At 44.3% G+C, this 25942-nt stretch overlaps 1 protein-coding gene across 1 annotated transcript in view; it reads left to right on the plus strand.

The window, feature by feature from the left end:
* Positions 1-959: 959 nt before the first annotated feature.
* The window catches only part of celsr2 (cadherin, EGF LAG seven-pass G-type receptor 2), a gene marked incomplete at its 5' end in the record, with an annotated part of 62685 nt that continues 37702 nt past the window's right edge, over positions 960-25942 (plus strand). The window contains 2 exons of the mRNA XM_080494622.1: positions 960-4491; positions 24061-24762. Of these exons, the coding sequence (XP_080350748.1) occupies positions 960-4491; positions 24061-24762 (4234 nt within the window). The remainder of the gene's footprint in view (positions 4492-24060; positions 24763-25942) is intronic.

Genomic DNA, 25942 nt, shown 5'->3' on the forward strand with positions numbered 1-25942 from the left:
TTATTTTTAACAGTGGCATTGTATGTCATTCTCTTCATACTTGAATGCAATCCTCAACTTCTTGTCCATTTTCCTATTTTTTAAACTAGAAGGTGCGGCTGAGAAAGTTTACAAATTGAGTTCATATTAAAACCTTTTCATTTATTTCCATGCACGTGGTGTTGCCAACAGGTTTATCCTTTTAAACTAAATGCCTATATTTGTTGAGCAAGGTGGATATTTTTTTATATACACTACTGCACCTCTCTGAGAAATATGTTTTGACCCTAGATACCATTTATGGGTGCGTTTTTTATGTTATGTTTGGTATGTTTATATTATTTAACAATACATTTTCTTGTTATTGACAACATTTCGAGCAATTCAACAGTAATTATGTAGCTCAGTGTATATTATCAGTACTTTTTCATTTATTGTCAAGAGAGCGCGTCTCTCTCTCTCTCTCTCTCTCTCTCTCTCTCTCTCTCTCTCTCTCTCTCTCTCTCTCACACACACACACACACACACACACACACACACACACACACACACACACACACACACACACACACACACACACACACACACACACACACACACACACACACACACACACTCACTCTTTATGTTAATGAGGACCCCAGAGGCTCGCGTTGGAGCAGGAGCCATCTTTCTCATTCATGCGGAGTCTCGCGGACGGAGTGGAGCTGCAGCCGCTGCTGGAGTTGTTGTTATTGTTGTTGTTTTTGTAACCGGCGTCTGTGAGCGTGAGTGCGCGCTTGTGAGAGACCCCCCTGCTCCGGCCAAGGTTGCTGCCAGTTTCAACCTCTTCCCTCCAGCCGGAGTTCGCAGAGGCGCGCGCCCTGGGAGAGCATGGCTCTTCTGCAACAAAGACAAACTCTCAGGTGGAAAGTTTAACAAAAAAGAAATTCAAGGAGCAACGGAAATTCCCACGCCGCAGAAGACTTAACTGAGGAGCGATGCACTTCGTTACATGGGATTTGTTGGTGATATTGTGGTGGTGCGAACTGGCTCCTCTGGCGCGCTGTTACACGGTTCACATCAGTGAGGATGCCGGGCCGGGGACGCCGGTGTCCGGCGCGCAGCGGGGCGCACTGTGCGCTTTGGATCAGGTCCTCGCTCCCAAATTCACCGAGCGCTTCCTGGAGACCGACGCCGCGGCGGGAAGTGTGTTTGTTTCGGACTCCTTAAAGTGTGATACTCTGCGATCCAACCCTTTCACCGTGTACACGGTGTCGGACTGCGCTGGCTCCGGCTACAGGCACCTCCTCACCAGCCAGTACGATGTGCATGTTCACGGTAGGAACTGTTCAAACAAGCGTAAAAGGAAAAGTCAGTGGGACATGGAAGTCCTCAGTTTGTTCGGCAGGCACAGCCGTCACAACTCGGAGTGCCACCAGGCTGGCTCTGCTTTATTCCCGGTGGGGGATTTGTTACCTGGCCCCCTCATCAGCTGCAAAGTGCCCAACAGCCATGAGTTTTACTTCTCTGACGGGAGCTTGTTTGTGTCTGAGACTTTGTGCTGGAGGCAGGACACCCTCCTGGAGATGGACATGCTCTGCAATGTGCTCAGTGGAAATAGGTTAAACATTAATCCCATCTCCATTCACTGGCGTGTGGGGCAGGGCCCCTTCAGGCAGGCCCACCTGGAGAAACTATTAAAAAAGGCAGCTCAGTCTGATTCAGGGATTGTGAGGAGGAGGAGAAGCGCCAACAGCAGCCCTCAGTTCCAGCCGCCGATGTACCAGGAGTCTGTGGCAGAGAATCAGCCTGCTGGGACTCCGGTTGTTGTTTTGAAAGCAGTGGATGCGGATGAAGGCGAGGCGGGAAGGCTGGAGTATTTTATAGAGGCTCTCTTTGACAGCCGCTCCAACAATCTTTTTGCAGTGGATCCAGCGACAGGGACAGTGTCCACTGTGGAGGTGCTGGACCGGGAGACGAAAGAAACACATGTGTTTCGTGTGACTGCTGTGGACCACGGCACACCTCGACGTACAGCCATGGCTACCCTCACAGTCACGGTGAGGGACACTAATGATCACAACCCCGTGTTTGAGCAGCAAGACTATAAAGAGAGCATCAGGGAGAATTTAGAAATAGGGTATGAGGTGTTGACTGTGAGGGCCACAGACGGGGACGCCCCTGTTAATGGCAACATCCTCTACCACATACTCAACAATAACGGATCCAATGATGTGTTTGAGATTGATTCCAGGTCTGGAGTGATCCGTACTAAAGGCCTAGTTGACAGAGAGCAAGTAGAAGCCTATATGTTGTTAGTTGAAGCAAACGATCAAGGTCGTGACCCCGGGCCGCGCAGCGCCACAGCGACTGTTAACATAGTGGTGGAGGACGACAATGATAATGCTCCTCAGTTCAGTGAGAAGCGCTACGTGGTCCAGGTGCCCGAGGACATGACCCCCAACACAGAGATCCTGCAGGTTACTGCCTCGGATCAGGATAGAGGGAGCAATGCTGTTGTTCACTTCAGCATCATGAGTGGAAACACCCGTGGTCAGTTTTACATTGATGCTCAGACAGGTAAAATGGACCTGGTGAGCCACCTGGATTACGAGGCCAACAAAGAGTACATGCTGAGAATCAGAGCCCAGGATGGAGGACGACCGCCGCTCTCCAACATTAGTGGCCTGGTCACCGTGCAAGTCCTGGACGTCAATGACAACGCCCCCATTTTTGTCAGCACCCCGTTTCAGGCCACCGTGCTGGAAAACGTGCCGCTGGGTTACTCCATCATCCACATCCAAGCCATAGATGCTGATTCTGGGGAAAACTCCAGACTGGAGTATCGCCTCACTGAGACCACTCCAAACTTCCCCTTCAGCATTAACAACAGCACCGGCTGGATCATAGTGGCCGCTGAGCTGGACAGGGAGAGCGTAGATTTTTACAACTTTGGAGTGGAAGCCCGCGACCACGGCTACCCCGTCATGTCATCTTCAGCCAGCATCAGCATGACGATTCTGGACGTCAACGACAACAACCCGGAGTTCACTCAGAAGGCGTATTACATGCGACTGAATGAGGATGCGGCTGTGGGGACCAGTGTGGTGACGGTATCGGCCGTGGACCAGGACATCAACAGTGTGGTGACTTATCAGATATCCAGCGGAAACACCCGCAACAGGTTCTCCATCACGAGCCAGAGCGGCGGCGGGCTCATCACGCTGGCTCTGCCTCTCGACTACAAACTGGAACGTCAGTACGTCCTCACCGTCACCGCCAGTGACGGCACCCTCTTTGACACAGCGAAGGTGTTCGTTAACGTCACAGACGCCAACACACACCGGCCCGTGTTTCAGAGTTCACATTACACAGTCAACATCAACGAGGACCGACCCGTCAGCACCACGGTGGTGGTGATCAGTGCCACAGACGAGGACACGGGCGAGAACGCACGCATCACCTATTTTATGGACGACAGCATCCCTCAGTTCGACATTGACTCAGATTCGGGGGCGGTGACGACTCAGATGGAGCTCGACTACGAGGACCAAGTTTCCTACACGCTCGCTATCACTGCTCGAGACAACGGCATCCCGCAGAAGTCTGACACGACTTACTTGGAGATTTTGGTGAACGACGTGAACGACAACTCGCCGCGATTCCTCAGAGATCACTACGCGGGCTCTGTGATGGAGGATGTTCCTGTGTTCACCAGCGTCGTCCAGGTTTCTGCCACAGATAGAGACTCTGGCCTCAACGGGCGTGTTTTCTACACCTTTCAGGGCGGGGACGATGGCGACGGGGATTTCATAATCGAGTCCACCTCGGGGATCGTTCGCACGCTGAGAAGGCTCGACAGAGAGAATGTGCCCATTTACAGCCTCCAGGCCTTTGCTGTAGACAAAGGCGTTCCGGCTCTGAAAACTCCGGTAAACATTCAAGTAACGATCCTGGATGTGAATGACAACCCCCCTGTGTTTGAGAAAGACGAGTTTGACATCATGGTGGAGGAAAACAGCCCCATAGGCCTCGTGGTCGCACATATATCAGCTACAGATCCCGACGAAGGCAGTAATGCACAGATTATGTATCAGATAGTGGAGGGAAACATCCCAGAGGTGTTTCAGCTGGATATCTTCTCTGGGGAGCTGACTGCATTGATAGACCTCGACTACGAGCTGCGGTCCGAGTACATCATCGTGGTCCAGGCCACCTCTGCCCCGCTGGTCAGCCGCGCCACCATCCACATCAAACTCGTGGACAAGAACGACAACGTGCCCGTGCTGAAAAACTTCCAGATCATCTTCAATAACTACGTGACGGACAAATCCAGCAGCTTCCCCACGGGAGTAATCGGACGCATCCCCGCCTTCGACCCAGACGTCTCGGATCAGCTCCACTACAGCTTTGAGGTGGGAAACGAGCTGAACCTGGTCCTGCTGAACCAAAGCACAGGAGAGATCCAGCTGAGCCGGGCCCTGGATAACAACCGGCCCCTGGAGGCCTCCATGAGGATCTCAGTGTCAGGTGAGGCTGTTAGATAACACTCTGTAATTGCAGTCTCCACCCAAGTGAGTGAAAATAGTGCAGTAATAGGAGAGCGGGCTCACTGAGGTGTGTACTCGCATTATGGGCATTAACATGTTCTGTCTCTTCATTTACATTTGCGCTTCACTTCACTGGATAATCGAACAGATAATGACTTGATTATGTCTTTTATAGCTTAGGTATTCCAGAGTGATCTGCTTATAATAGAAATATTCATGAGAGGCGATTAATATTCATTGCAGAATATCTGTAAGCCATTTCACTTCACACAAAGCAATTCAAAAAGTGTGTCAGTCCACACCGACAGTCTAAAAGCCTTAAAATTCTTGTTATTCCTGGCTGATTGTTTCATTTCCTGAATTTCTTTTGATGCGGAGGCTGTTGAGGATTAGGGTTTGTAATTTTTTTGGCCCCCTCATTAGTGGGCCTACTTATTTACATTAGCCTAATTCAGCTGTGTCTATTGTTATGTATTAAATAGCTGTTTGTCTGAGCATGTCTGTGTCCTGTGGGACCCACACTCCAGTGTGCAGGCTGATCATGCCCCATAATTACCAATCATACCCCTGCTCCCTTCAAGAATGACAGACCTAATTCAATTATGATCAGTTTCTACAGCTTGTTTAGAGTCTGAGTGAATGATGTTCTCTCAGCGATGTATTGTCAGGACAATTGCGCTTGTTGTTATTTGACTGAGGGTGACACTTAAAAGTTTTGGACAGTGCTTTTGAAACTGATGGCAGAACATGTGCAAGCAACTGAGTCACAATTCATGTAGGAAAAGAAAGATCACGTAAGCTTGAAACAAATCTCTGTTCGTCTGATTGCCTGTTCCTTTCTTATCCAGCTCGTCTTGGACCTGTTCCCTGAACCTTTAATTTGGTGTGCCAACGCAAATAACAGTTTTGTTTGCTCCTGAAAATGCTACTGAACTTGAATTGCACCCACAGAGAATCAGGGGGGGTTGTAGTTACCCTCTGCTGGAGCTTGTTTGACGCAGTGTGGTCTGCTTTAAATCCGCCTTTTTCTTTGACCTTGGCTTAGAGTAAGAGGGAGGCAGAACACAACAGGAAACATTGCTTAAACACTGGACATCAAGGTTAATAAAAATCAGATTCTGTGTGAGAATATCTAAGAGAAGACGACAGAAACCTTCACGGTTTCTATATCTGCAGAAAAACTGCAGCAGCGGCAGAGACTGACAGTTTTAAGTTATATGATGATTTGACAGCGAGGAACAGATACTGTATGGTTAGCGTGGGCTGCCATTATAATAAATGGAGAGCGAGCTTGCCTCTCTGGAGAACAATAGTGGGCTGTCGATTCAGGAGCTCAACCAGGCTGTGGTTGGGGGCAACAGCTGTGACTCCACCGAGGACCAATTAGAGGCCGAGTCTGCCCAGCGCGTCCAGCACCTGCTGGGGTTTATGTGTCAGCACCCCTGCAGGAGACAGAAGGAGATGGAGGGAGGCAAGGAGGGCAAGCGGGGGAAGGAGGGAGGAGTGGAGGGTTAAGTTGTGATTGTGTAAACTGGCGACATGTTGGAAAATACAGTAGTACTGTAAGAGCAGGGAAGTCATTAGACAGGAGCTTGCTGGAGGAGGAGAACAGGGAAAGGAGACAAGTGTCTTCTATGGGTGCTGCTGACCCCAATTTTCAAAGGCTTCTCCCTCCAGGGACCTCCCAAGTCTTCCCATTATCTTTCTCTTTATGCTGCCGTTTAAGAGGCCCCTTATGATGGACGATTTCTGATGGGCTCTTTTGTATGTTGTTGGACTGTGATTAAAATCTTTTCTGAGCGCTGGTCTTCACACTGAAATGGATGTAATGACTCAAATGTGTCCAGAAGAGGTTTCACGTTCAAAGTGTTTCTTCTGCAGCAGATATGTGAAGATTATCTTTTTTTTTTTTTATTGTCAATCAGGTCGTGTTGAAGCGAACTTTACTAAAATATTGTCTGACCTCAGTTTGCTTATGTACAGTATTAAATTTCAAAATTTTTATTTTATCATTGTCAAGTTAGGTAGGTGTAGGTACTTTATAAAAAAAAAAATACATAAATATATACATTACATTATAAAAAAATACAGAGATACTAGTCAATGATCCTAAACATACTTGTGCTTGAATTCTGGCAGCAGTTTACAGGCTTGGTACCTCAAATTAAAAACTGCAAAATCTAATCTGAAATACATCAAAAATGATAGAATAATTTTTTATTCCAAAGTCTGCCGTTTAACTGTACTATGTGGTATGTGCTTCACATGAAGTCTATATAAGTTGTTGTTCTGTCTTACCTCATATCCATGTGCAAATATTTTAATTTTCAAATTTGCTCAAAGATATTCAATGTCTGTTTGATTCATTTTAGAGCTTCTTTGTTTGCTTTTTAAATATTTGCAAACTCTTACTCACTGTAATCAAATAGGCAATAGAGATGCTTTATGAATGCTTGATAGTACAAATAGAGGTGATATTTCTAAAAGGTTATGTAAGTTTTTAGCGAAATGTAACTACTTAGCTGGATTTGAAATATTTAAAATGAACTGCGAATGTGCGGTTATAGAACTGTACACAGCAGTTCTATAAATACAACAACAAATAAACAACATTACAAACAATGTGTAGAGCAGGTTGTAGAATTAAATACTGATTAATTGCTAATCCGTCATCTGTGAAGTCAAAATGGATATTTAAGTGATTTCAAGGAATAAAGGAAAAAGACTGAAGTCTTTGTTGAGTTCAGATAATGCAACAGCATCTTTTATTATATTCCACCTGTAAATATTCAGATAGAAAGACTTTGCTTTGGTTGTTGGACGTGCGTATATATGGCCTCATTACTTTTTTTTTTTTTAAGATACTTTAATAAGCACACATCATCCAACAGAAAATGTTGCTCGTTGCTGTTCGTTCCAGCACCACAATTATCGAAAGCCTCCAGCAGCCACTTCACAGACTTGACATAGCCCAGAGATCCCTCCGTCTCATTGCGTGTTGGCTGTGTGCACTTGCATTAATTAGCAATCATAACCCTATAATTATGTTAGCCAGTCAAAAAATTCTTCTCTCTCAAGCAGTGAGAGAGAAGAAGCTCATAAACTCAGGCGAACGTGTGACACAGCGGATTGTTTTTTCTATTTGACTGATTTTTCTTTTTTGGATTGTAACTTACGATTTCTGCCACGTTTAGGACCAGATACGACACACGGAATTTCATCTCGCGTGTCGTTTCAGTGTCATGGAGAGAATTGTGGTTACAGTGCGGGGTGAGAGGCCGGTTGTCGTATGTGGGATTACATTTGCCGCATCTGTATCCTGAGATCTGTCAGAGCGGTGTTGACATACTCGGGAGCTCATCTATTTCTCCCAGGCAAGCGTGAGCTTGCATAAATAGATGTTTGCATTTGATGATAGAGACCCTCCCACCCACCCACCCACCCCCGGCTTTTCTTTCATCCACAAAGCCCTATTAATTTTCATATAGAAAGTATATCTAATCATTCATTATCCCTCACCACCATTTGATGTGTTTGACGTATTTATTGTATGTGAGGTCTGTTGTGTCTCTATTATGTTGACGTGTCAGTTTCTGTAAATTTCATGCTCCTTAAAGTGACTCCTGTGTGACTTATACAGTTACATTACTGCAGAAACATAATATTATCTTGTCTCCTCTGTTCCATCAGGACAGTTTGTCCTTTAATGAAATTCTTGAGTCGCAGCCAATATCGTGCCCCCATGCTCCCTTTGAAAAGAGCAGAGTTTTCTCCGACAAACACGCCTCCATGACTAATGACAGGAGTTTGATTCAGCTCACATCACACTGCGGGTTGTACAGGCGCTGGAGTTGCCTGGTGGACAGCAGGTATTTTCACTCCCCGGTCACTGTCGGCCCGGGAAAACAGCCTTTTGAGTTTCAAGTGCTGAGTGTGAAGTGGCCGCTGATGTACCAAGGTTAAAATCCCTCGCTGTGGAAGTTGTGTGAGCCGATCCTGCTGGCGTTCAGCCCAGCTCACCGGGCCACACAGCCAATACACTCATATCGCTCCAAATGTGTGGTTTGCCACATTAATGCCACACTCTGAAAACTCGAATATTAGGATATTCAGCTTAATGGCCACTAACTGTGCTTTAAGGTCCTGACCCAAGCCTAGGAGACTGTAAAAAGCCTGGAATTTTAATGGAAACTCTATCACACGCTGTACGTCAGAGCCAAGACATTCACATCCAGCGTAATTTCATTAAACTCTATTAAAGCTTTAAGCTGGGGCTTTCTCAGGGGTTGTCTTCTGTAACGTTAGCCCGTGTGTGTGTGTGCGTGTGTGTGTGTGTGTCTCCTCGAACAGCTGGACCACTCTGATTGCTTCTCTCCTCTTTCGTGGTATAATTATCTCACTCTTGCGGCGCGCACCTTGGATTTCTGTGTTCTTTATGGTTGGTAAATGCCTGTTTTCCTCGCGTCTGATTCATACGACACAAAGTCACAGCTTGCGACGCTCGGCGGTGTTTTGTGAAACCAGAGTCGTCCGTGATGGGCGCCTTTCATGTCCCTGTGCCTTCCTCGCCCTCCCTGGCTGACGTTAGTCACACTCGCAGTTTGCGTGGAATGTTTGTAGCGCTGTTTCTCTCCCCCCCCCCCCCCCCCCTCCTATTTATCGTCACCTATCACCTTGATCCTGTTTCTCTTTCCCTCTTTTTGTTTGCCTGTCACCGTTCCCTATTTTTCTCCTATCTATTCGGGGTCTATGGCTCTCACCCCTGTAACCTCCACTGTTCCCTCCCATCATTTCGAGCTCCTCCACCCTTCCTCTTTATCCTCACCCCCCCACCCCCCCACTCCGTGTCTCCCTCCTTTGACTGTTGCCCCCCCTCTCTCCCCTGTGAAAGGAAGAATGCCTAAGAGAAATGCTTTGTTAAGCACCCAGTTGTCATGGTGAGCCCAGCAATGCCTGAGAAATTCCTTGTGGGTGGGGACGGAGGGGTAAGGCCTCTTTTGTGGAGTGAAGATGGGGGGGGGGGGGGGGAGGGGAGGCACATAAAGTTCTAAAGAGCAACTGTCCCCCTCTCCTTCCTGCCAGTGAAGCATGTAAAGCTCTCTGTGGACCTGTAATGCTCCGGGACGCTCTGACCTGTCCCGCCGGCTGCTTTCACTGTGCTCCTGTGAGGCAGCCGACACCTGACTGCAGATATTAAGTTTCCATCCGCTGTGTTTTTGGAGGATAAGGTCTCGCCTCACATGTGACAGACTTCAGAGGCCCTCTTGTTTTGAGAGCGGCCCCAGAGTTTAAAGATCATGGTGACACGGTGGTGTCGTCTTTAAGCTCTTTGATTTGCGACGCAGATGCGCCGAGAAGGGTATCTGGTTTCTCGCTGCCGGCGTGTTTCTTCAGCAGCAGAAACATCCTCTTGCGAGCCATGCTGCTCCACGCTTGGTCGCGTTTAAGGTTCCGGAGGAGCTTAGGTGGGGTGAAGGTGCAGGAGAGAGGAAGGGGGGCATGGATGACATCATCTGTGTTTGTGGAGGGGAGATCATGTTTAGGATTAGGGCCGGTGCATCCCTGGGCTGAGGCCTTGTGCTGCTTGCATATATCTTAACGTTGTCCTGCATTGTCCTCGCTATCCTGACAGACAATAGGAGTGGGCTGTCGTCTGGAGTCCCCCCCCCCCTCCTCCTGGGTCTTTGTGTCCACTTGTTTACCCCAGCCAGCTTCAGGAGAGTATCACCAGACCTGCTATTCAACCATGAATCACCCTATTTACTGTACGGTCGGATGCAGACAGTTTTCCAGTGATTGGGTTCATAGAATAAAGCTCAGCTGCAATCTGCCTGTACAGATCTACGACCAGATGGGTCAGCTGATACGAAATAGTGGAAACAAATTGATGAACTGACTTTTGATGTGATTTTAAAATGTGCTCACTTGTCACTTTATGGTACTTTGGGGCAAGAAAACTTCACAAAAGTAATCATTTTCAGAGGTGAAATTGTAGCCTGCAGTGGGTTTTACCACCTACTTCACCACCTTATCGTAAGATGCACTTATAACACAATATAACTTCCCATTACAACCTCTGTATTAATCTAGTAAGCACTATTTCCTTTCCGACCGCTTAATCAGTAACTTAGGAGCTGCAAGTTTCATAAAATTACAGCTGTGCTGGATTGTATAATATTATATATACATACCTAATAAAGTGGCTCCAGCCTGTATAGTTATATTAATCCATCTCCAATTGCGTATCGCACGCTCAAAGTCAAATATAAATAGTTCAAAGGGGAGAATAAAATGTAATTTAAAATATAAATAACGTGTGTTTTACCTGAAGAGAATCTAATATAATTTGATTGGCAGTAACTTTGAATAGTCATTGTGTGAGGGTCCTTAAAAATTAATTCTCACTATTTGACTGCCAAATTGTGACACCTACCACAAGGACTTATAATAATTGTGGCAGTTAATATCATCACAATGACTAATTGGATATTTCATACATGTGATATGTATATCACATGTGATATGTATATCACATGTGTATTGTAATGAATGTGCATACATTTGATTTATCCCAAATGTAGTAGTTTTTCATTTCTATGGATATAATATAGATATACTTAAAATGAGCTACCGTCACCAATGAAACCATGGCTACAGCGTATGGGCAAAGTTTAAAATATCAGTAAATAATTAGGGGAATTAGGAAGACACCAAATCACACTGGAAACATCCAGCAATGTTTTAAAAACAGCTTTCTGTGACAGTCAGGATCACAGATGATGCAGAAATGAAAAGTGATGAAAATGACATTCAGGGTTGGCTAAATGCACAAATGAACCAAACTCTCAGAATATATTTGTTCTCAGTCTTGTTTTTCTTCATGGTGTTTTGAAAAAACACTGATTGTGATCCAAAACAAGTTTCAGTTCAGTGAAGTCAAAAACATTTGAAAGATGACGCAACACATGGTGTCAAAAGAAAAGCGCACTTCATTTCGCTCAGCTGAGAGGGAATGTCATACAAAACAAGTCAAAACAAGCTCCTAAACAATACACACAGCTCTTCCTTTTCTCTCTTGTGCTAAAAAAAAAAAAAGAAACATAGTAGAGCTCCACTTGAGTCCAGAAATCACTACAGTGAAACAGTCGTCTCGCACCGTGACAGATTATGTTTATTTAACAGCCCGTTACCTTTATGCTACATTGCTCTCATTTAGTGTCGGAGCAGGCCGAGCTTTCACACTGACCTGCTTTCACATGCCTCAGCTGTGCTTTCCGGGCCTGTCGGCATCAGCGTTCGACACGAGGGTAAGGAGTGTGACTGGTGGAGGTGGTGAACCCTGCAGTGCTGCAGTTTAACATGTTTCATCAGCCTCGAATTTATAGCAAAACTGACGGGAAGGCGTCCAGTTAACGAAACAGACGGTCTCCTTGTGAGTTACTTCAGTCAAGTGATTGTGTTTTCACAGTTTGGTCGTATTGGGTGAACTCATCCTCCTTTCCTCCTTTGTTTTGCTGTTAACACGTTTACACATCTGAACGGACTCTTTTCCAAGTGAGTGTTTCCAGCAATAAAAACGGATTGTTTTTGTATAATCAGGTAGAGTAAGTGACAATGACAAGGAATCACTTATTCATTCATTCATTCATCCATCCATTGAAAAAAGTGTCTTTTTCTGCAGTTTTCTGCTGCTTTTCCTCATTGCCATTAGTTCATAAATATGTTATTTTGAAGCAGCGGTTTCACCCTGAGTGGCGCCTGAGTGGCAAAGCTCAGTGTTAAGTGTTTGCAAATGAAAATACTAAACTCCAAATTCTTTTAGAAACTCCAAATTCAAACAGAACAAATGAACATGTGCGCGCAAAACCATTTAACGTCCAGCTAAACTGACAAAACGTCATCTGAACTTAACGAGTGGATCAGTCATCACACTGACCCAAGCAGAGCCGACAGCTCAGGTAATGTGTATTGCATATTGTCAATGCGTCCTTATTGAGAGAAAACTTTTTTTTCCTTTTCATAACTGATAAAATACTGAATAATAATAATAATCATAAGTGACATCCTATTAAATGTACATATATTTACTACAGGTCTCCAGTATATCTAATTGTCTTCAGCTTGTCAGTGAAAATAATCTGGGTTTTTTTTCTTCTTTGTACCACAATTAAAGTTAATTGTGGCTGTTAGTTCTCAACGCCTCAGTTTCAAATCGCCTCCTTGCGTGCCATTGTGCTACAAGATGTTCACTATCTAATATCTATCAAACGATTGTTGCACTGTTTGAATAACGGCCCGATGCTCGGGAATGTCTCTGCATGCTAATGTCTCTTTACCATTGCACTGACAGCGGTTTTCCTTTTGATATGCAAATGAACAGATTGGAGGAGCTCACATGGTTTTTCTGAGGCTGGAAAGCCGCTCCGCTCTCGATGAAGAATCTGTGGAATGTCTTCTTGTTCGGATGCAGCAGAAAAGTGTCATCGGGGAGGGGGATGCAATGGCAGGGGCTGCAAATGAACATGAATGGCCTCTGTCCAGCAGAGTCAGCTTTCTCCCAAATGGAGAAGTCAGGATGGAGATTGTGGGCCGGCTCTCTCCCTTCAGGTTTGAAATCCTTGGGTTGACATTGAGCTACACAAGCAGTTCTCATTATTGACTTCCCCGACACTGCAGGATGTAGGTGTTGAGCCACGGTTATCATTACAGCTTATCCTTTTTTTTCCATCAAAGCCTCAATGATCACAGATAAAACAGCTCATAAAACCTTTATTATTTATTTTTGGGGTGAGGGGGGTTTCAAAAACAAGGTCAGAGACATGAATATTCATTTAACCTGCTTTTGAAGCTAATTAACACACGCGAGCACGGCGGAGCTGCTAATTGCGATGCTCGCTGTATTTTCTGCCGCTTGGCGTAACGGCCTTTTTTAGTGTCGCTCACAAGCAGAAAACAGTGAATCTGCTGCGTGGGAGTGTCGGCACGATGTCCACTCCTTCCAAACATAGCTGCAAGTGGGTTTTCTATTAAGGAGCCGCGAGTGCGCGGTTTTGTTTTGCTCTTTCCCGACAATAATAATCTGGCGGAGGTGAGGAGCTTTATCCCAAATCAAACACAAATCTGCTTCAGCCTGCCGTCGACGGTCTGCACCGAGCCGCTCCAGCTGCAGCTGTTCGTCAGTGTTTTGGGTGATTAGAGAAGCTGTAATGTCGTCCCGGCCCTCACAGCGTGTTTCAGCCTCCAAGCTACTCATTTCTCACCTACACTGACTCCTAAGTGAAGCAGTACAAACATGTTTGGTGTTTTTACTGAAGTGGATAATAGTAGTCTGTGTCACATAGCGAGAGCGGCTTTGCTCATATTTAAATCCTTTCTTCCTATGGAATGCAGATTTTTTTTTCTTTTTTGCTCCTGTATTCTACATATTTATCTTGAACTTGGATGTGTATACATATACTTAGATGAGCAAAATGCTGTTTGATCAGTTTTACTTGTAAAAAAAAAACCATTGGTAACCTTTCGTGAAAAAATTGGTGCAGTGGTTTATGTTTTTGCCTCCTTTTGGTTCGATCCCGCAATTTGAGGTCTTTTGTGGTTGATTGTTCTCCCCGTGCATGCGTGGTTCAGCTCATTTGTTCAAAGGCAAATGACACAGAGAAAAAATTCTCAGAATCTCAAGTTTGTGCATAAACACAGAATAGAATGAATGAAGATACAGTGCAGATTTTAAAGTTTCCTCCTGTGGACAAAGCTTTAGAACCAAACCTGGATCAGTTCCCACCACGTCTGCACTGTGAATGCTTCGTAACTTCTGTTTGGGAAATATGGGACAGACAGTAACTAACAGCACCTGGAAAGACGCTCAGCTATATTTGTTTATGGATGAAAATCCAGATTCTATTTTCTGACACTTTTAATCCTTTTATCAAAATGTCTTCCCGAAGGATCCCGTCGCCACGGCAGAGTTAGAATCTGGTCCCACGGTTTAACACTCCCCACCTGTAACATTTACATTTTTTATTTCATTATTGGGTTTTTGTGTTTCATCCATCCAATCCAAATGTTCTTGTGAATTCCACGTTATAAACCTTGCTGTGACGATTTCCTTGCTGACTTGATTTTCTTGATCTGTTGGGGGTGAATAGTGATGTGAGCTGCTCTTGGGGTGGGGGTGGGTGGGGGGGGTGGGGGAGTGGGGGGGCTCACAGGAGTCGTTAAGAGCGTTTAATGCTGAGGGGTAGAAAGAGTGGTGGTGGGGTGTCAGCATCGGCCGTTGCTTGTTGAGTGGAGGGTCAGGAAAGGGTGGGCGTACAGGGGTAATGGGATGGAAAAAAAAAAAAAAAAAAAAACGTCCTCCCTTGCGGAGCTTCCCCCCACCAGCCGTCGGGGCTCCATTCAGGCAGCATTCGAGTGTGTGCTTCACCTTTCAGCTCTGCCTAATTCAAACGGGCCGCCGCTCCCTGCCACATTTTACTGCGTCCCTTTTGATCAGCCTGAACCCGAGACTCCGGCTTTTAAATTAAATGGACACCAAACTGAGAGCTCTCAGGTTTAATGAAGGAGACACTGGATCGGCTTGATCTCAAAGATATTATGCAATTTTAAACTCTACTAGGGCACGGAGCTGCAAAGCATCATCATCATCACGATAAACTTCTGTTGACTCGGTTTTTAAACCCACATCAGCACTCATTAGCCTTGGTCCAGGCTGGATTTCTTACTTATTTCTTCACTTGAAGGTTAATTGAACCTGGGTTTGCTCCCTGGTCTGAAAGTGGGGATTATGTCTGTAGTCCTGCGGGGGGTGGGATATTCTGCCCTTGTGTGTCTGCACACACTCAAGAATAAAGCTCAAGTCTTACCAGTCGCCCAGCATCAGTCAAACTATATCGTTAAAATAGTTTTTTTTTTTTTAGTTATTGTTTGGAAAATCAGCTTAAATGTCACAAAACGCACATATTTCCTTTCAACCAGTATCAGTTGTGGCTATTGTTCACCTCGGCGGTGTTAAACATGCTGTTTGTTCTCGTCTGATTTACTTCCGAGAAGATTTACAGTTTGGTGGGCTCACGATCAAAGGGTCTCAACACCTGTACAGTTTTGTCTCAAACCGGCCCATAAACACGTCAAAGCGACAGCGAGAGCGAGCCGCTGACAGAAGCACCAAGTGAGACGCAGTAAATTAGTCCGACCCACAAACACACACAGAGCAGCTGAGTCCAAGCAATTAATGTTTTGTGATTAAAGGCAGCTTCAAGGGCAAAGTGTTTAATTCAAATTAGACTGTGTCCTGTTGTTGGCCCCACAAGGCTCACACACTCAGGTTGTGGCTCTGCGGTTGGTTTGATTGATTGTGCGCCATGTGTTGTCTCCCCGTGACCTTGTGTGGGCTTGACGTGTGGCGTTGGTCAGCAATATGTAAGCATAATATTTTGACAGCAGTTTCACACTATGGAGCTTGTCGACGTGTGTTTTGTTTTTTGTTTTTTTTTACTGCTGATGCTTACAGACAAAGCTCAGCTCCCTGTAGCTCAGGCTTATATTTGACTTGAAAAGATCTTTCATGCTTTTAACACTTCATGCTGTATCATGAAACACGTCTACCACGTGTCAGAAAAGGACACTTCCTCTGTGTTTTTTGGCGTTTGATTGAAGCTTGTACTTTTCAGTTGCTGCCTTGCTTCGCTTCAGGTGTGAAAATAACATAAACAAAGCAGCTTCAATTAAATTTGGCTGCTTTATCGGCTGTTTTCCTTCTGATAGACAGAATGTGAAGCAGGACTGTGCTCATATAGTGAACGACTGTCAAAGATTCATCTCAAACACAACCTTTAAGTTATATTTTTACTTTTTAGGGGGTGTGAAAGGTCACATCTAGAGTAAAATCTATGACCATCAGATGCAGAGTAACAATTCCTCTGACCTCTTCTGCTCTCAGCATGTCTCTGATTAGCCAAAATGTTTATTACTTGTTCTTTTATTCTTCATGAAAAAAACTTTTCACACTCCTCTGCTGCCTCTTTGGAGCCATTTAAATATTTAATTTCTACCAGTTTGGTAAACTTGGTCTCAGATCTTTTGTCAACAGACTGAAATGCTCCACAGATTCATTTTTCAACTCATCAAACTCATTAAAAACGTGTACGTTTGCAGAGCGACTCCCTGGTTGCAGCTGGAGTAACTGTGAACCGCGAAGACATTTGCGAGTCTTTTCCCTTGAAAGTGATTTTTAATTTATGAACACCGTATTGATCTTGGAAGTGGGACTCCAGCTTTGCGCCCTTTGATGTACCGAGCGCTTGGTGCATGCTGCACACGTCGTAGTGCGTCGACGCTGAACGACTCGGATAGATTCTGCTCAACCTCATTACCTTCTTCGCCGGAGGTTCCCTCCAACCTGACACACTTGTGCAGAGAAACGCGCGGCTGCCTCCGAGGCCGTTCTACAGTTCTACGGTTCTGCGGTTCTACGGTTTGATCGTGTTCAAGTGAGAACGTCTTCATGTGCCACAATTAGACATGTGATGAATGAGTGTTTTAAGAAAGCTGTTTGAGTGCGATTATTTATCACACACCCCCCCACTGTCACAATGATAGATGGTATTTTTTTATGGTAGGTCTGTTGTGTTTCCCCTCCCCACTGTAACCAGAACATGGTCTCCTTGGTTCAGTGTTTAACCTGCACATTAGTAGGCGGAGCAGGTTTTGAGGCCGCGTGACTGTGAGAATGTGAAGTGCTTTTTGAGCGGAATGCAAACAAAAAGTGAAACCAAGTGCCTGAAGATTCCGTGGCGAGAAGTTTCTGGCGTTCTGTGGAGCTGGGTTTAAGTTTACCACTGCATGCAGGGAGTCTGAGGTGTTTTGTTCAGTCTTTGCCGCCGTTGAAGTCCAATAGATCCTACGATGTGTAAAACAAATGGACAAAAATTAATCATGCGATCTTTAGGTGGTCTTAATTTCTGAAAAATACGGACATACTTTTCTACCACGTTTTGCCCCACACAAACTTCGTTGTTGCTTCCTATTTAAACACGAGGGACGATGCTCTAAAATGTCAGTCTTGAGTCGAGATGAACTTCCACAATGCAGACAGTCGCAGATGTATTCATAAAGCGAAGCTGATATTTAGGAGTTTAGTGAAATAGTTGAAGCAAGCCAGGAGCTCTTTAGCTCTACCGCAGTTTCTCATGTAGTTAAATAACAGGCCCAGTTAAACTCGTCACAGCAGACATATTAAACTCATCACAATAATGATCCAGGAGTTACTCATGACTACTAGCAGTAGTATTTCAATATTATTTTTCAGAAATGTGGGCACATACTGCATGCCCCAAAATTATTTTTCAGTAATCACAATTAGGCAGAATTTCCCTTTTTATTAAAAAAAAAAAAAAAAAGCCGGTGTATAGCAGAAACTACACAGATTGAGGCTGCTAACCATCACTCCTCTGAAGGTCATTTTCTGAAGATGAGACATCTCCTGCAGTGAAACGCAGATGTTTCCACCTAGTTCACATTTTGAGATCACAATTGCAGCCTTTGTACGTCGCACGCCTCTTTGTCTCTGGTCAGCCTCGATCCCGCAAAGACAAAATCCTCATAAAACCTTCACTCACGAAGAGAAGCAGGCAAATAAGTGAAAAAAGTGCCCCCCTCACAGCATGGGCGGGGGGGCTGGGGTTACTGCTGTGCTGCTGGGTGATGTCTCTGTCCTCAGTAATTTGGTCACACAGTCTTTCTGATCTTTATCCACCATGACTTTGTTGACATTTTCTGGGATTCAGCTGGAGATTTGATGGCAACTTTGTGGTCCAATTAGGCCAGGCTCACCGATTTGTTCTCTCTCTTTGTCTCGACTTCTCTCTCAGCACTTTATTTTCTCGGCCACTGAAACTCAGAGTGGACTGAAAGAAGAAGAAAAAAAAACCTCCATACATCCCGCTTTGATGACGTGTTTTCTTGATAGCGAATGCTCCATCCTGAAGCCTCTTTTGCTGATATATCACATCATTGGAGCATTCGCTGTTTATAATTCTCTTGACAGACTGAGACTGAGCTTAGGCAATTTATCACTGATAAAAGGAGCACATTTCTTCTCCGCTCCAACCTCTGGCTGATAATTTATGATTTCTGTGTGAAGGCCTCAAACCTACAGTCAAACGGCGTCTGTGTGTGCCTCTGAGAAACTTTTCTCTGGAAATCTTAATGAGCTGGTTTGTTTACAAGCTTTGGTCTGTTATAGGAGATGTTGTGGAGGTTGTTTTGCCTCTGGTAATGTCTGATTATGTTTTCTGAATAAAATATATGCAACACAATCCGCTATATCTAAACAAAAACAGTCTAATGCTTAATTTATGTCCTGCATTTCATCTTGTAAATATTATAAAATGCGACAATTCACAGCGATTGGGTAATTGGTGTATATTTCATTTGGTTAGATAGATAACAGACTGCATGGTGGAGTGGTGGTCGTCACACTGTCCTTAATGTATCCCTGGTTTGAGTCTTCAGACTTCAGGGGCCTGCTTGTACATACATACATACATACATACATACATACATACATACATACATACATAGTGCATAGAAATCCATATTTGATCATTTGTGAGAAAAAGTAAAAATAACATTTGTCCAATCCCCTTTCATTTTGTCATTTGCATTTCTTATATATTCATAATTCTCGACGTGTATTATATGTATGTGTGTGTGTGTGTGTGTGTGTGTATGTGTGTGTGTGTGTGTGTGTGTGTATGTATATATATATATATATATATATATATATATATATATATATATATACAGTCACAAACACATACACAATGCTGCACACAGCCCTGGCAGCCCTACAGCCATAGTGTGTGTTTAATCTTTTCCCTGGCGCCACTTCCTAGCTGAGAGCATTCCTGGCACCCAGAGGCCCAGAGGGGGCTGAGCTGCGGGCCGAGCAGTGTCACACTTCAGAGCTGGCATCTCGTCTCGTTACCATCCAGGCATCCCCATTTTGCCTCCTTTTTGGCGCAAAACGCCCCGCTTACCCCTCCGTTCCTTGAGCCGAGGATCCTTTCCATGGAGAATGACCTCTTTGAAGGATGGTCTGGTTCCTTTCAGGGGAGATTCTCCTCGCGCTCAGTTTCCCAGCGCTGCGTCTACCTCTGGATGCCCGAGCCCCCCATCCAAGAATGTGAATTGGCAGAGGACATAATTAAGGCGATGTCTGTCCTTATACATGGCCTAACCTTTAAGAACCCGGCCTCGTATTCAGAGCAGTGTTTTTTTTTTCCCCCCTGGCTGGTTGCTGCAGAGTATCAATTATTGTATGGCTTGAATAGCCGACGAGAAAACTGGCTGAGGCAGAGAGTAGATTGTTGTTTGTTTACAAATGTTAGAAAGCTTCTCTGCATCATCTTAAATGTTTTTTTCTCACTAGTATGAAAAAGTGGAACCACAGTGCTTCACTGTGCAGCAGCAGCAGCTTCATTTAAGTAGATAAACCTTATTGTCTCCCCCAAGCGGTGACGGAAATCTTTCTTTAACAAGGCTCCAAACAATAAAATACAATACATATTTAAAACACACTTAAGACAGTTCAGGGATCTGAGTTTGTGGTGAACCTATGATTTTTCTGGCCTGTTTAACAATAAGGGAGAGTTTTGTTTTGCGGAGCTTTTGCATGTGGAAAAATGACCCCAATAAACACTCAAATCCGACAGTTTCATTTCAATACAATTGAATAACTCATGTCTCTTGTGACACGAGTTATTCAATTGACCTGATTGAATAAGGAGACTAATAGAGACTTTGCTGAAAGTCGTCTGAACCCTGTGTCGAGGTCATTCAGGTCACAGTTTCAATGATCCCGTTTGTTCACAGATATTAAGTTAATGAAGCATTTCTTTTCATAAAGATTAAATTCTGATGTTCAGTCAACAAAATCTGAAAATGAGGAGGTTCCTAGTTTGAAGTCTTGTTGTGCCAGAAAAGCTCTCTGAGGCTAAAACTGGTCCGACTTCAAGGTTCAAGTTGCAGTGATTCTGCTTAATACTTTATTATGTAATTATTAAGCCACAATAAAACAGTAATTGGTTTGAACTTGAATCAAGTTGGCTATGGATCAGTTAATACTGCAAAAATGATTTATGGATTTTTGTTTAAGTGGCTTTGACGATCATTCAAATCATGACTTTTGCTGAAAAACGTTTTAGAACATTGGCCACCTCAGCTTCTTCATGCTATTGTAGCTTTAAGAATTATCTATCTTGAAGTTTTACGCTCTTACCCACTGAAATAAGTGCTTTGAAGACACACTGCAAAATTGTGATGGAAATTGTTCCTAATTAACCATCATTTTGTCTTGGGAAGAAATACTTGGCCTCAAAATTTAAGCAGAGACATCAATTCATCCTCCGCATCGCACATAATGTCTCAGTGACTCATGAGAAGATCCAATTAAATCACAACTAAAATTGAGCAGGTTTCATCAAAACATGAAAACATGATACGAAAAAAAAAAAAAAAGAATCCCTGTCTGAATCTTGTGAACCCCTTTGGCCTGTGTCCTACTGACCACCAGGCAGGGAAAGACAACCTTAAATAATTTAACTGTGCATCAAAAAAAAAATGATCAGACAACATATTAAACTATTGAATTATTCCTCTGTGAAAGTAGAGTCTGACCTACTGTTGTTTGTCGCTTCTCACATTCTTGTGTACACAGGTGTGTGTGTGTGTGTGTTTACAGTAAAGTGTGAATTAGTGCAGCGACCCTGCTTGTGCCTGTGCTTTGATTTGTCCCCACTTCCTCTTCTAAGGCCCTGTATTATTACTGTGCTGGAAGCGCTTGACTGAAAGCTGGAGGATTAAAGCCGTGTCAAACATGCTTCTCTGTCTCACTTCCTCTATGACCCCCCCCTCTTTTCTTCCTCCCCCTCTTCCCTTGGCACTCTGTGTTTAAACTTGCCCGGTGCCAAACCAGAGCTCTGGTAACTTTGGGCAGTGCTGTTTGTGTGAGTTCTGCTCACAGGTTCTGCTCTCTGGCCGCCGTCCAGACGCCACAGACAAAGCGTCCCATTGATGATTTTGCGGGGAGAGGCCGGGGCTTGTTTTCATGACACATTTGATTTGATTAAGCCCATTTTGTGTTTGCTCTTGAGGCTACAGAATCCTGCAGGGCACTTAGACAAAATGACAGTGGCCTCCCGCCACGACCTTAAAGGGAGAATATGAAACTTTGGGAAGACAAAAGGATGTGAGCTCCCTGTTTGAAAGAGAAAAGTCTCGAGCGGCCGCAGGAGTCGCTGTTTAGCAAAAACTTTAAACACTGAAATCTCACTTTCTTAGGTGCATACCTCCCATGTTTGGTGTAAAAAAAAAAAAAAAAGAGCAACATCCAACAACATCCAATCTGAAGTACCGGTAGACAGAAATCAATTGGCTTTGTACTTGTTACTCATATAATTGACTGTCCTGAGTGCTCCTTGTTCAGATTGCTTTCATTCTAATATTACTCCTGAGCGAGCAGTGCGCTTACTGTGAACTGTTCACCTCATACACGATGAAGAGCTGTTTCACTCTATTGTGGGCAAGGTTACGGCAAAAAAATAAGCAATAAAACAAGCTCAGTAAAGTCGTAATTCGGTGTGAATATGAATTGTGATATGTTTGCCCAGCAGATTATGGTGTGATGCAACATGATGAAACTGATTCATTTACATTTTATTTGCTGGTGGCAAGGTCTCTGTTAAAGATTGTTCTTGAGGAATAAAGATTTAGTAATTTATTGTACAGAGAAAGCTGTACAACAAGAATTTTTTTTTTTGGGGGGGGACCATTCAAACCGCAAAGATGGATCTGGTTTGAAAACAGGAGATTTATAGACGAGAGGAATGCTTGACCGGGTGAGTGTGGTATTTAAGGCTCTGAGTGCAGCACGTATAATGGAGCAGCATCTTTGCTTCCGGACAAAGACAGCAAAGAATGAGCTGTGAATACAGGCGTGAAATTGCTGATTAGAAAGTTGGAAAGTGCTGAAAGGAAACATGGATTTGTTCTCTCTTAGTCTTGGCATACATCTCATATCTGCTCAAGCTCAAAACTCGAGAAAACACCCCTCAGAGCCAAGAACGCGGGGTAAAAAGGCTCGTTATTATATTCATCAAAGTCTCATTTTGCACAGTTGTAGGTGGGTTTTTTTCCTTCAGTTTGTGACCCTTGGCTCTTTCCGCGGTTCCATTCGGAGCTTCTCTGCTCTTTGTTTAAGTCCAGAGTGACAGCTGCATAAACCCTCCAGCATCAACCTGCATCAACCTGCATCAACCTGCATCAACCTGCATTTGGCCTGCTGTCACAGGTGCACCGTGTGTGAGTGACGACTGGTCCTCATCGCATTTGATCTACTCTCGGTTTGTGCTTTAAAAAAAAAAGAAGTTGGAGATAACTTTATTTTGCATGCACCCACATGTGGATGACGATCTAATAGCAGGAAATAGATTGAGTTTGGTAGACATACAAAATTACACACATCAGTTTCGTGCATTTACCTTCATGAGTATGAAATATTGGGTGTGTCTTCAGGTCATGGAGAACACTTGGAAGAGTTGGGTGTATAGTGCGCCACATACTTTGTTTTTTTGGTTTGTCTAGAATTACCTTCTGGGATTTCTATTCTATTCTGTTCTATTCTATTCTATTCTATGTTGCTTATAGCTATACTCTTTTACGCAATATTTTAGCCATTCAGGCCCTGAGTCTAATTTTTACAAAGAAATTACCGGTACTTTTGGATAAAATTATTTTCATCCTCAGAACATTTTGAAATATGTAAATATAATATGCTTGATGTGATTTAACAGTCTAATGGACTCATATTCATGCTGTTAATAAACCATGCTGGTTATGAGGTGACAGGCGCTGCAGCTCCACTAGTCAGGAGTAGGTGAGGGAAATAAAACGGATGCTCTGTGTATCATACTGCTGGTTTTAGGATTGACTATATTAGGCAGCAAGTGAACATTTTGTCCCCAAGGTTGTAGAAAAATACGAACGTGTGAGGTTTTAACTGAGTGAGTTTGATCAGAATAGCATCACTGCAGCTCCTGTGAGTTCCTCCTGGTCTGCAGTGGACGGTGTTAAAAAAGGGCCCAGTTGACTGGATTACGGCTGACTAAAGGTTCTTTAATTAAGGCACATGGGAAGCAAAGACTGGTCCATACGGTCTTAACCAACAAACAAGTTGCTTTAGCTGAGACTGCTGTAAAAGCCAATGCTGGTTGTGATCAGTAGGTGTTGGTACACACATGTTCTGGCATTTTGTGTTTAAAATTTGCTTTACCTTAAAAGATTTGAGGAAATAAAACTCCCCTCAAGTCCACCCGATGAATACGTTTCCCTTGGAGTTTTTCTTTTTGAGACATCCGGTGGTTTAAGTCATTACACCTTGTTGCACTGGTGTGAGCAGTGGGATGCCTTCTCATCCTTTCCAGCTGCGTATTAAAGACGTTTATCAGTCAGTGGTTTTATTCCTTCTCCCCCCCCCTGCTCTCTGTTTCAGATGGAATCCACTCGGTGTCAGCTCAGTGCCTCCTCCAGGTCACCATCATCACCGACGAAATGTTGTCCAACAGCATCACGTTGCGACTCGCCAACACCTCCCAGGAGCACTTCCTGTCCCTGCTGCTCGCGCAGTTCCTGGACGGCGTGGCCCGCGTCCTCTCCGCCGCCCCCGAGGACGTCGTCATCTTCAACATCCAAGACGACACGGACGTCAGCGCTCGCATCCTCAACGTCAGCCTGTCCGTGGCGGTGCCCGTGTTCGGGGAGGGGCACCAGCGCCCCGGGGGGGCCTCACACGGAGGGGATCGGCCCGGCAGGGGTCTGGAGACGGGGGAGTTCTTTTGCTCCGAGGAACTCCAGGAGAGGCTGTATTTGAACCGCAGCCTCCTGGCTCAGATCTCCTCTCAGGAGGTTCTCCCCTTCGACGACAACATCTGCCTGCGGGAACCCTGCGAGAACTACATGAAGTGCGTGTCTGTGCTCAAGTTCGACAGTCTGGCTCCCTTCGTCTCCTCGGACACCATCCTGTTCAGACCCATCCACCCCATCGCCGGGCTGCGCTGCCGCTGCCCCGCCGGCTTCACGGGAGACTACTGCGAGACGGAGATCGACCTGTGCTACTCCAAACCCTGCGGCCCTCACGGCGTGTGCCGCAGCCGAGAGGGAGGCTTCACCTGCGAGTGCTTTGAGGACTACACAGGTGAGAGCCCCCGTTTTATAAAATCTTTTTTTTTTTTTTTTTTTTAATCAATTTATAGCTTCATGAACCAGATGGTCCTCTTCATGGTCGTTCAAACATGTGATGTACACAGATTGAATTTACAGACTCTGCTTTGACATGAACATATGACATATTTGCTCCACTATGTTTTACTAAATAATACTCTACGTGGGCAGAAGTTTTTTTCTTGTCATAGTTCGTTTCCAACATAATCTTTTATGAGGCTTTTGCTGCTCAGGCTGATTGCTTGTTCTATTCTGGATTGTGCTCCGTTTTATCGGTGGAGCATCAAAATAAAACTTCTGGAATGTATTTGGTTGTGACCTGACATTCAGCAGTATCGTGTCAGAGAGGTGAAACTTTTCAGTTCGCTGCAGATTTTGATTTGGATGATTTAATAGAAGGTGCACCGCCGTGAAGCCTCTCCCTGTGAAGGAGGTCTGGAAAACAGATCTGTTCTGAAAGGTTTTTCCGCCTCTTCTCGAAAATAAACTTATTAAGTGTTCTTTTTTTTTTTTTTGTGTTGATCCTGCACATCACTGTCATTTTCTGTCATTCACTGAGGCTCCTGACATGGAAACAAACTTAAAGTTTGGTTGCTCTTAGGTTTGGTCATCTTCAGACTTAGTACACCTCCAAATACATCTAATTCTAAGACAAAAAGTAGTTATTTATCATTTAAAAACAAGATAAATACATATTATTTAATGAATTCTTCATTATGCCTTTCCCGCTACACTAAATTCTCAGTTGTGTTGTTTATCTGCTAAACAAAGACAACATTTCAGCCTCTGAATTTTCTTGATGTTTTAATTCAAAATCAGGTCACATTTCTGTCCCAAGTTCTTTTGTTTTTGTTTTTGTTTTTTTTAATTACATGAGTAAACGTTTCTTTGCTTGTTGCAGAGCAGCAATCACACATACTAAACGGAGTACCCAGAAGAAACGCATGCACCACTACCAATGCTCCCCTGCGGCCCCCATCGGGTCATATCATGTTGAAAGAATAACCCTCCAAAAAAGAGAAAAATCACGCAACAAATAACAAATAATGAACACATATAAAATGATTGTTGTTCTTTTATTAAGATTCAATCTTCGTAGAGTTGATGTTGATCACAGATATTGATAAATCGGTATCAAAAGAAGATATTTTGAC

The sequence above is a fragment of the Blennius ocellaris genome, assembly GCF_963422515.1.
Source record: "Blennius ocellaris genome assembly, chromosome: 4".
Taxonomy (NCBI): Eukaryota; Metazoa; Chordata; class Actinopteri; order Blenniiformes; family Blenniidae; genus Blennius; species Blennius ocellaris.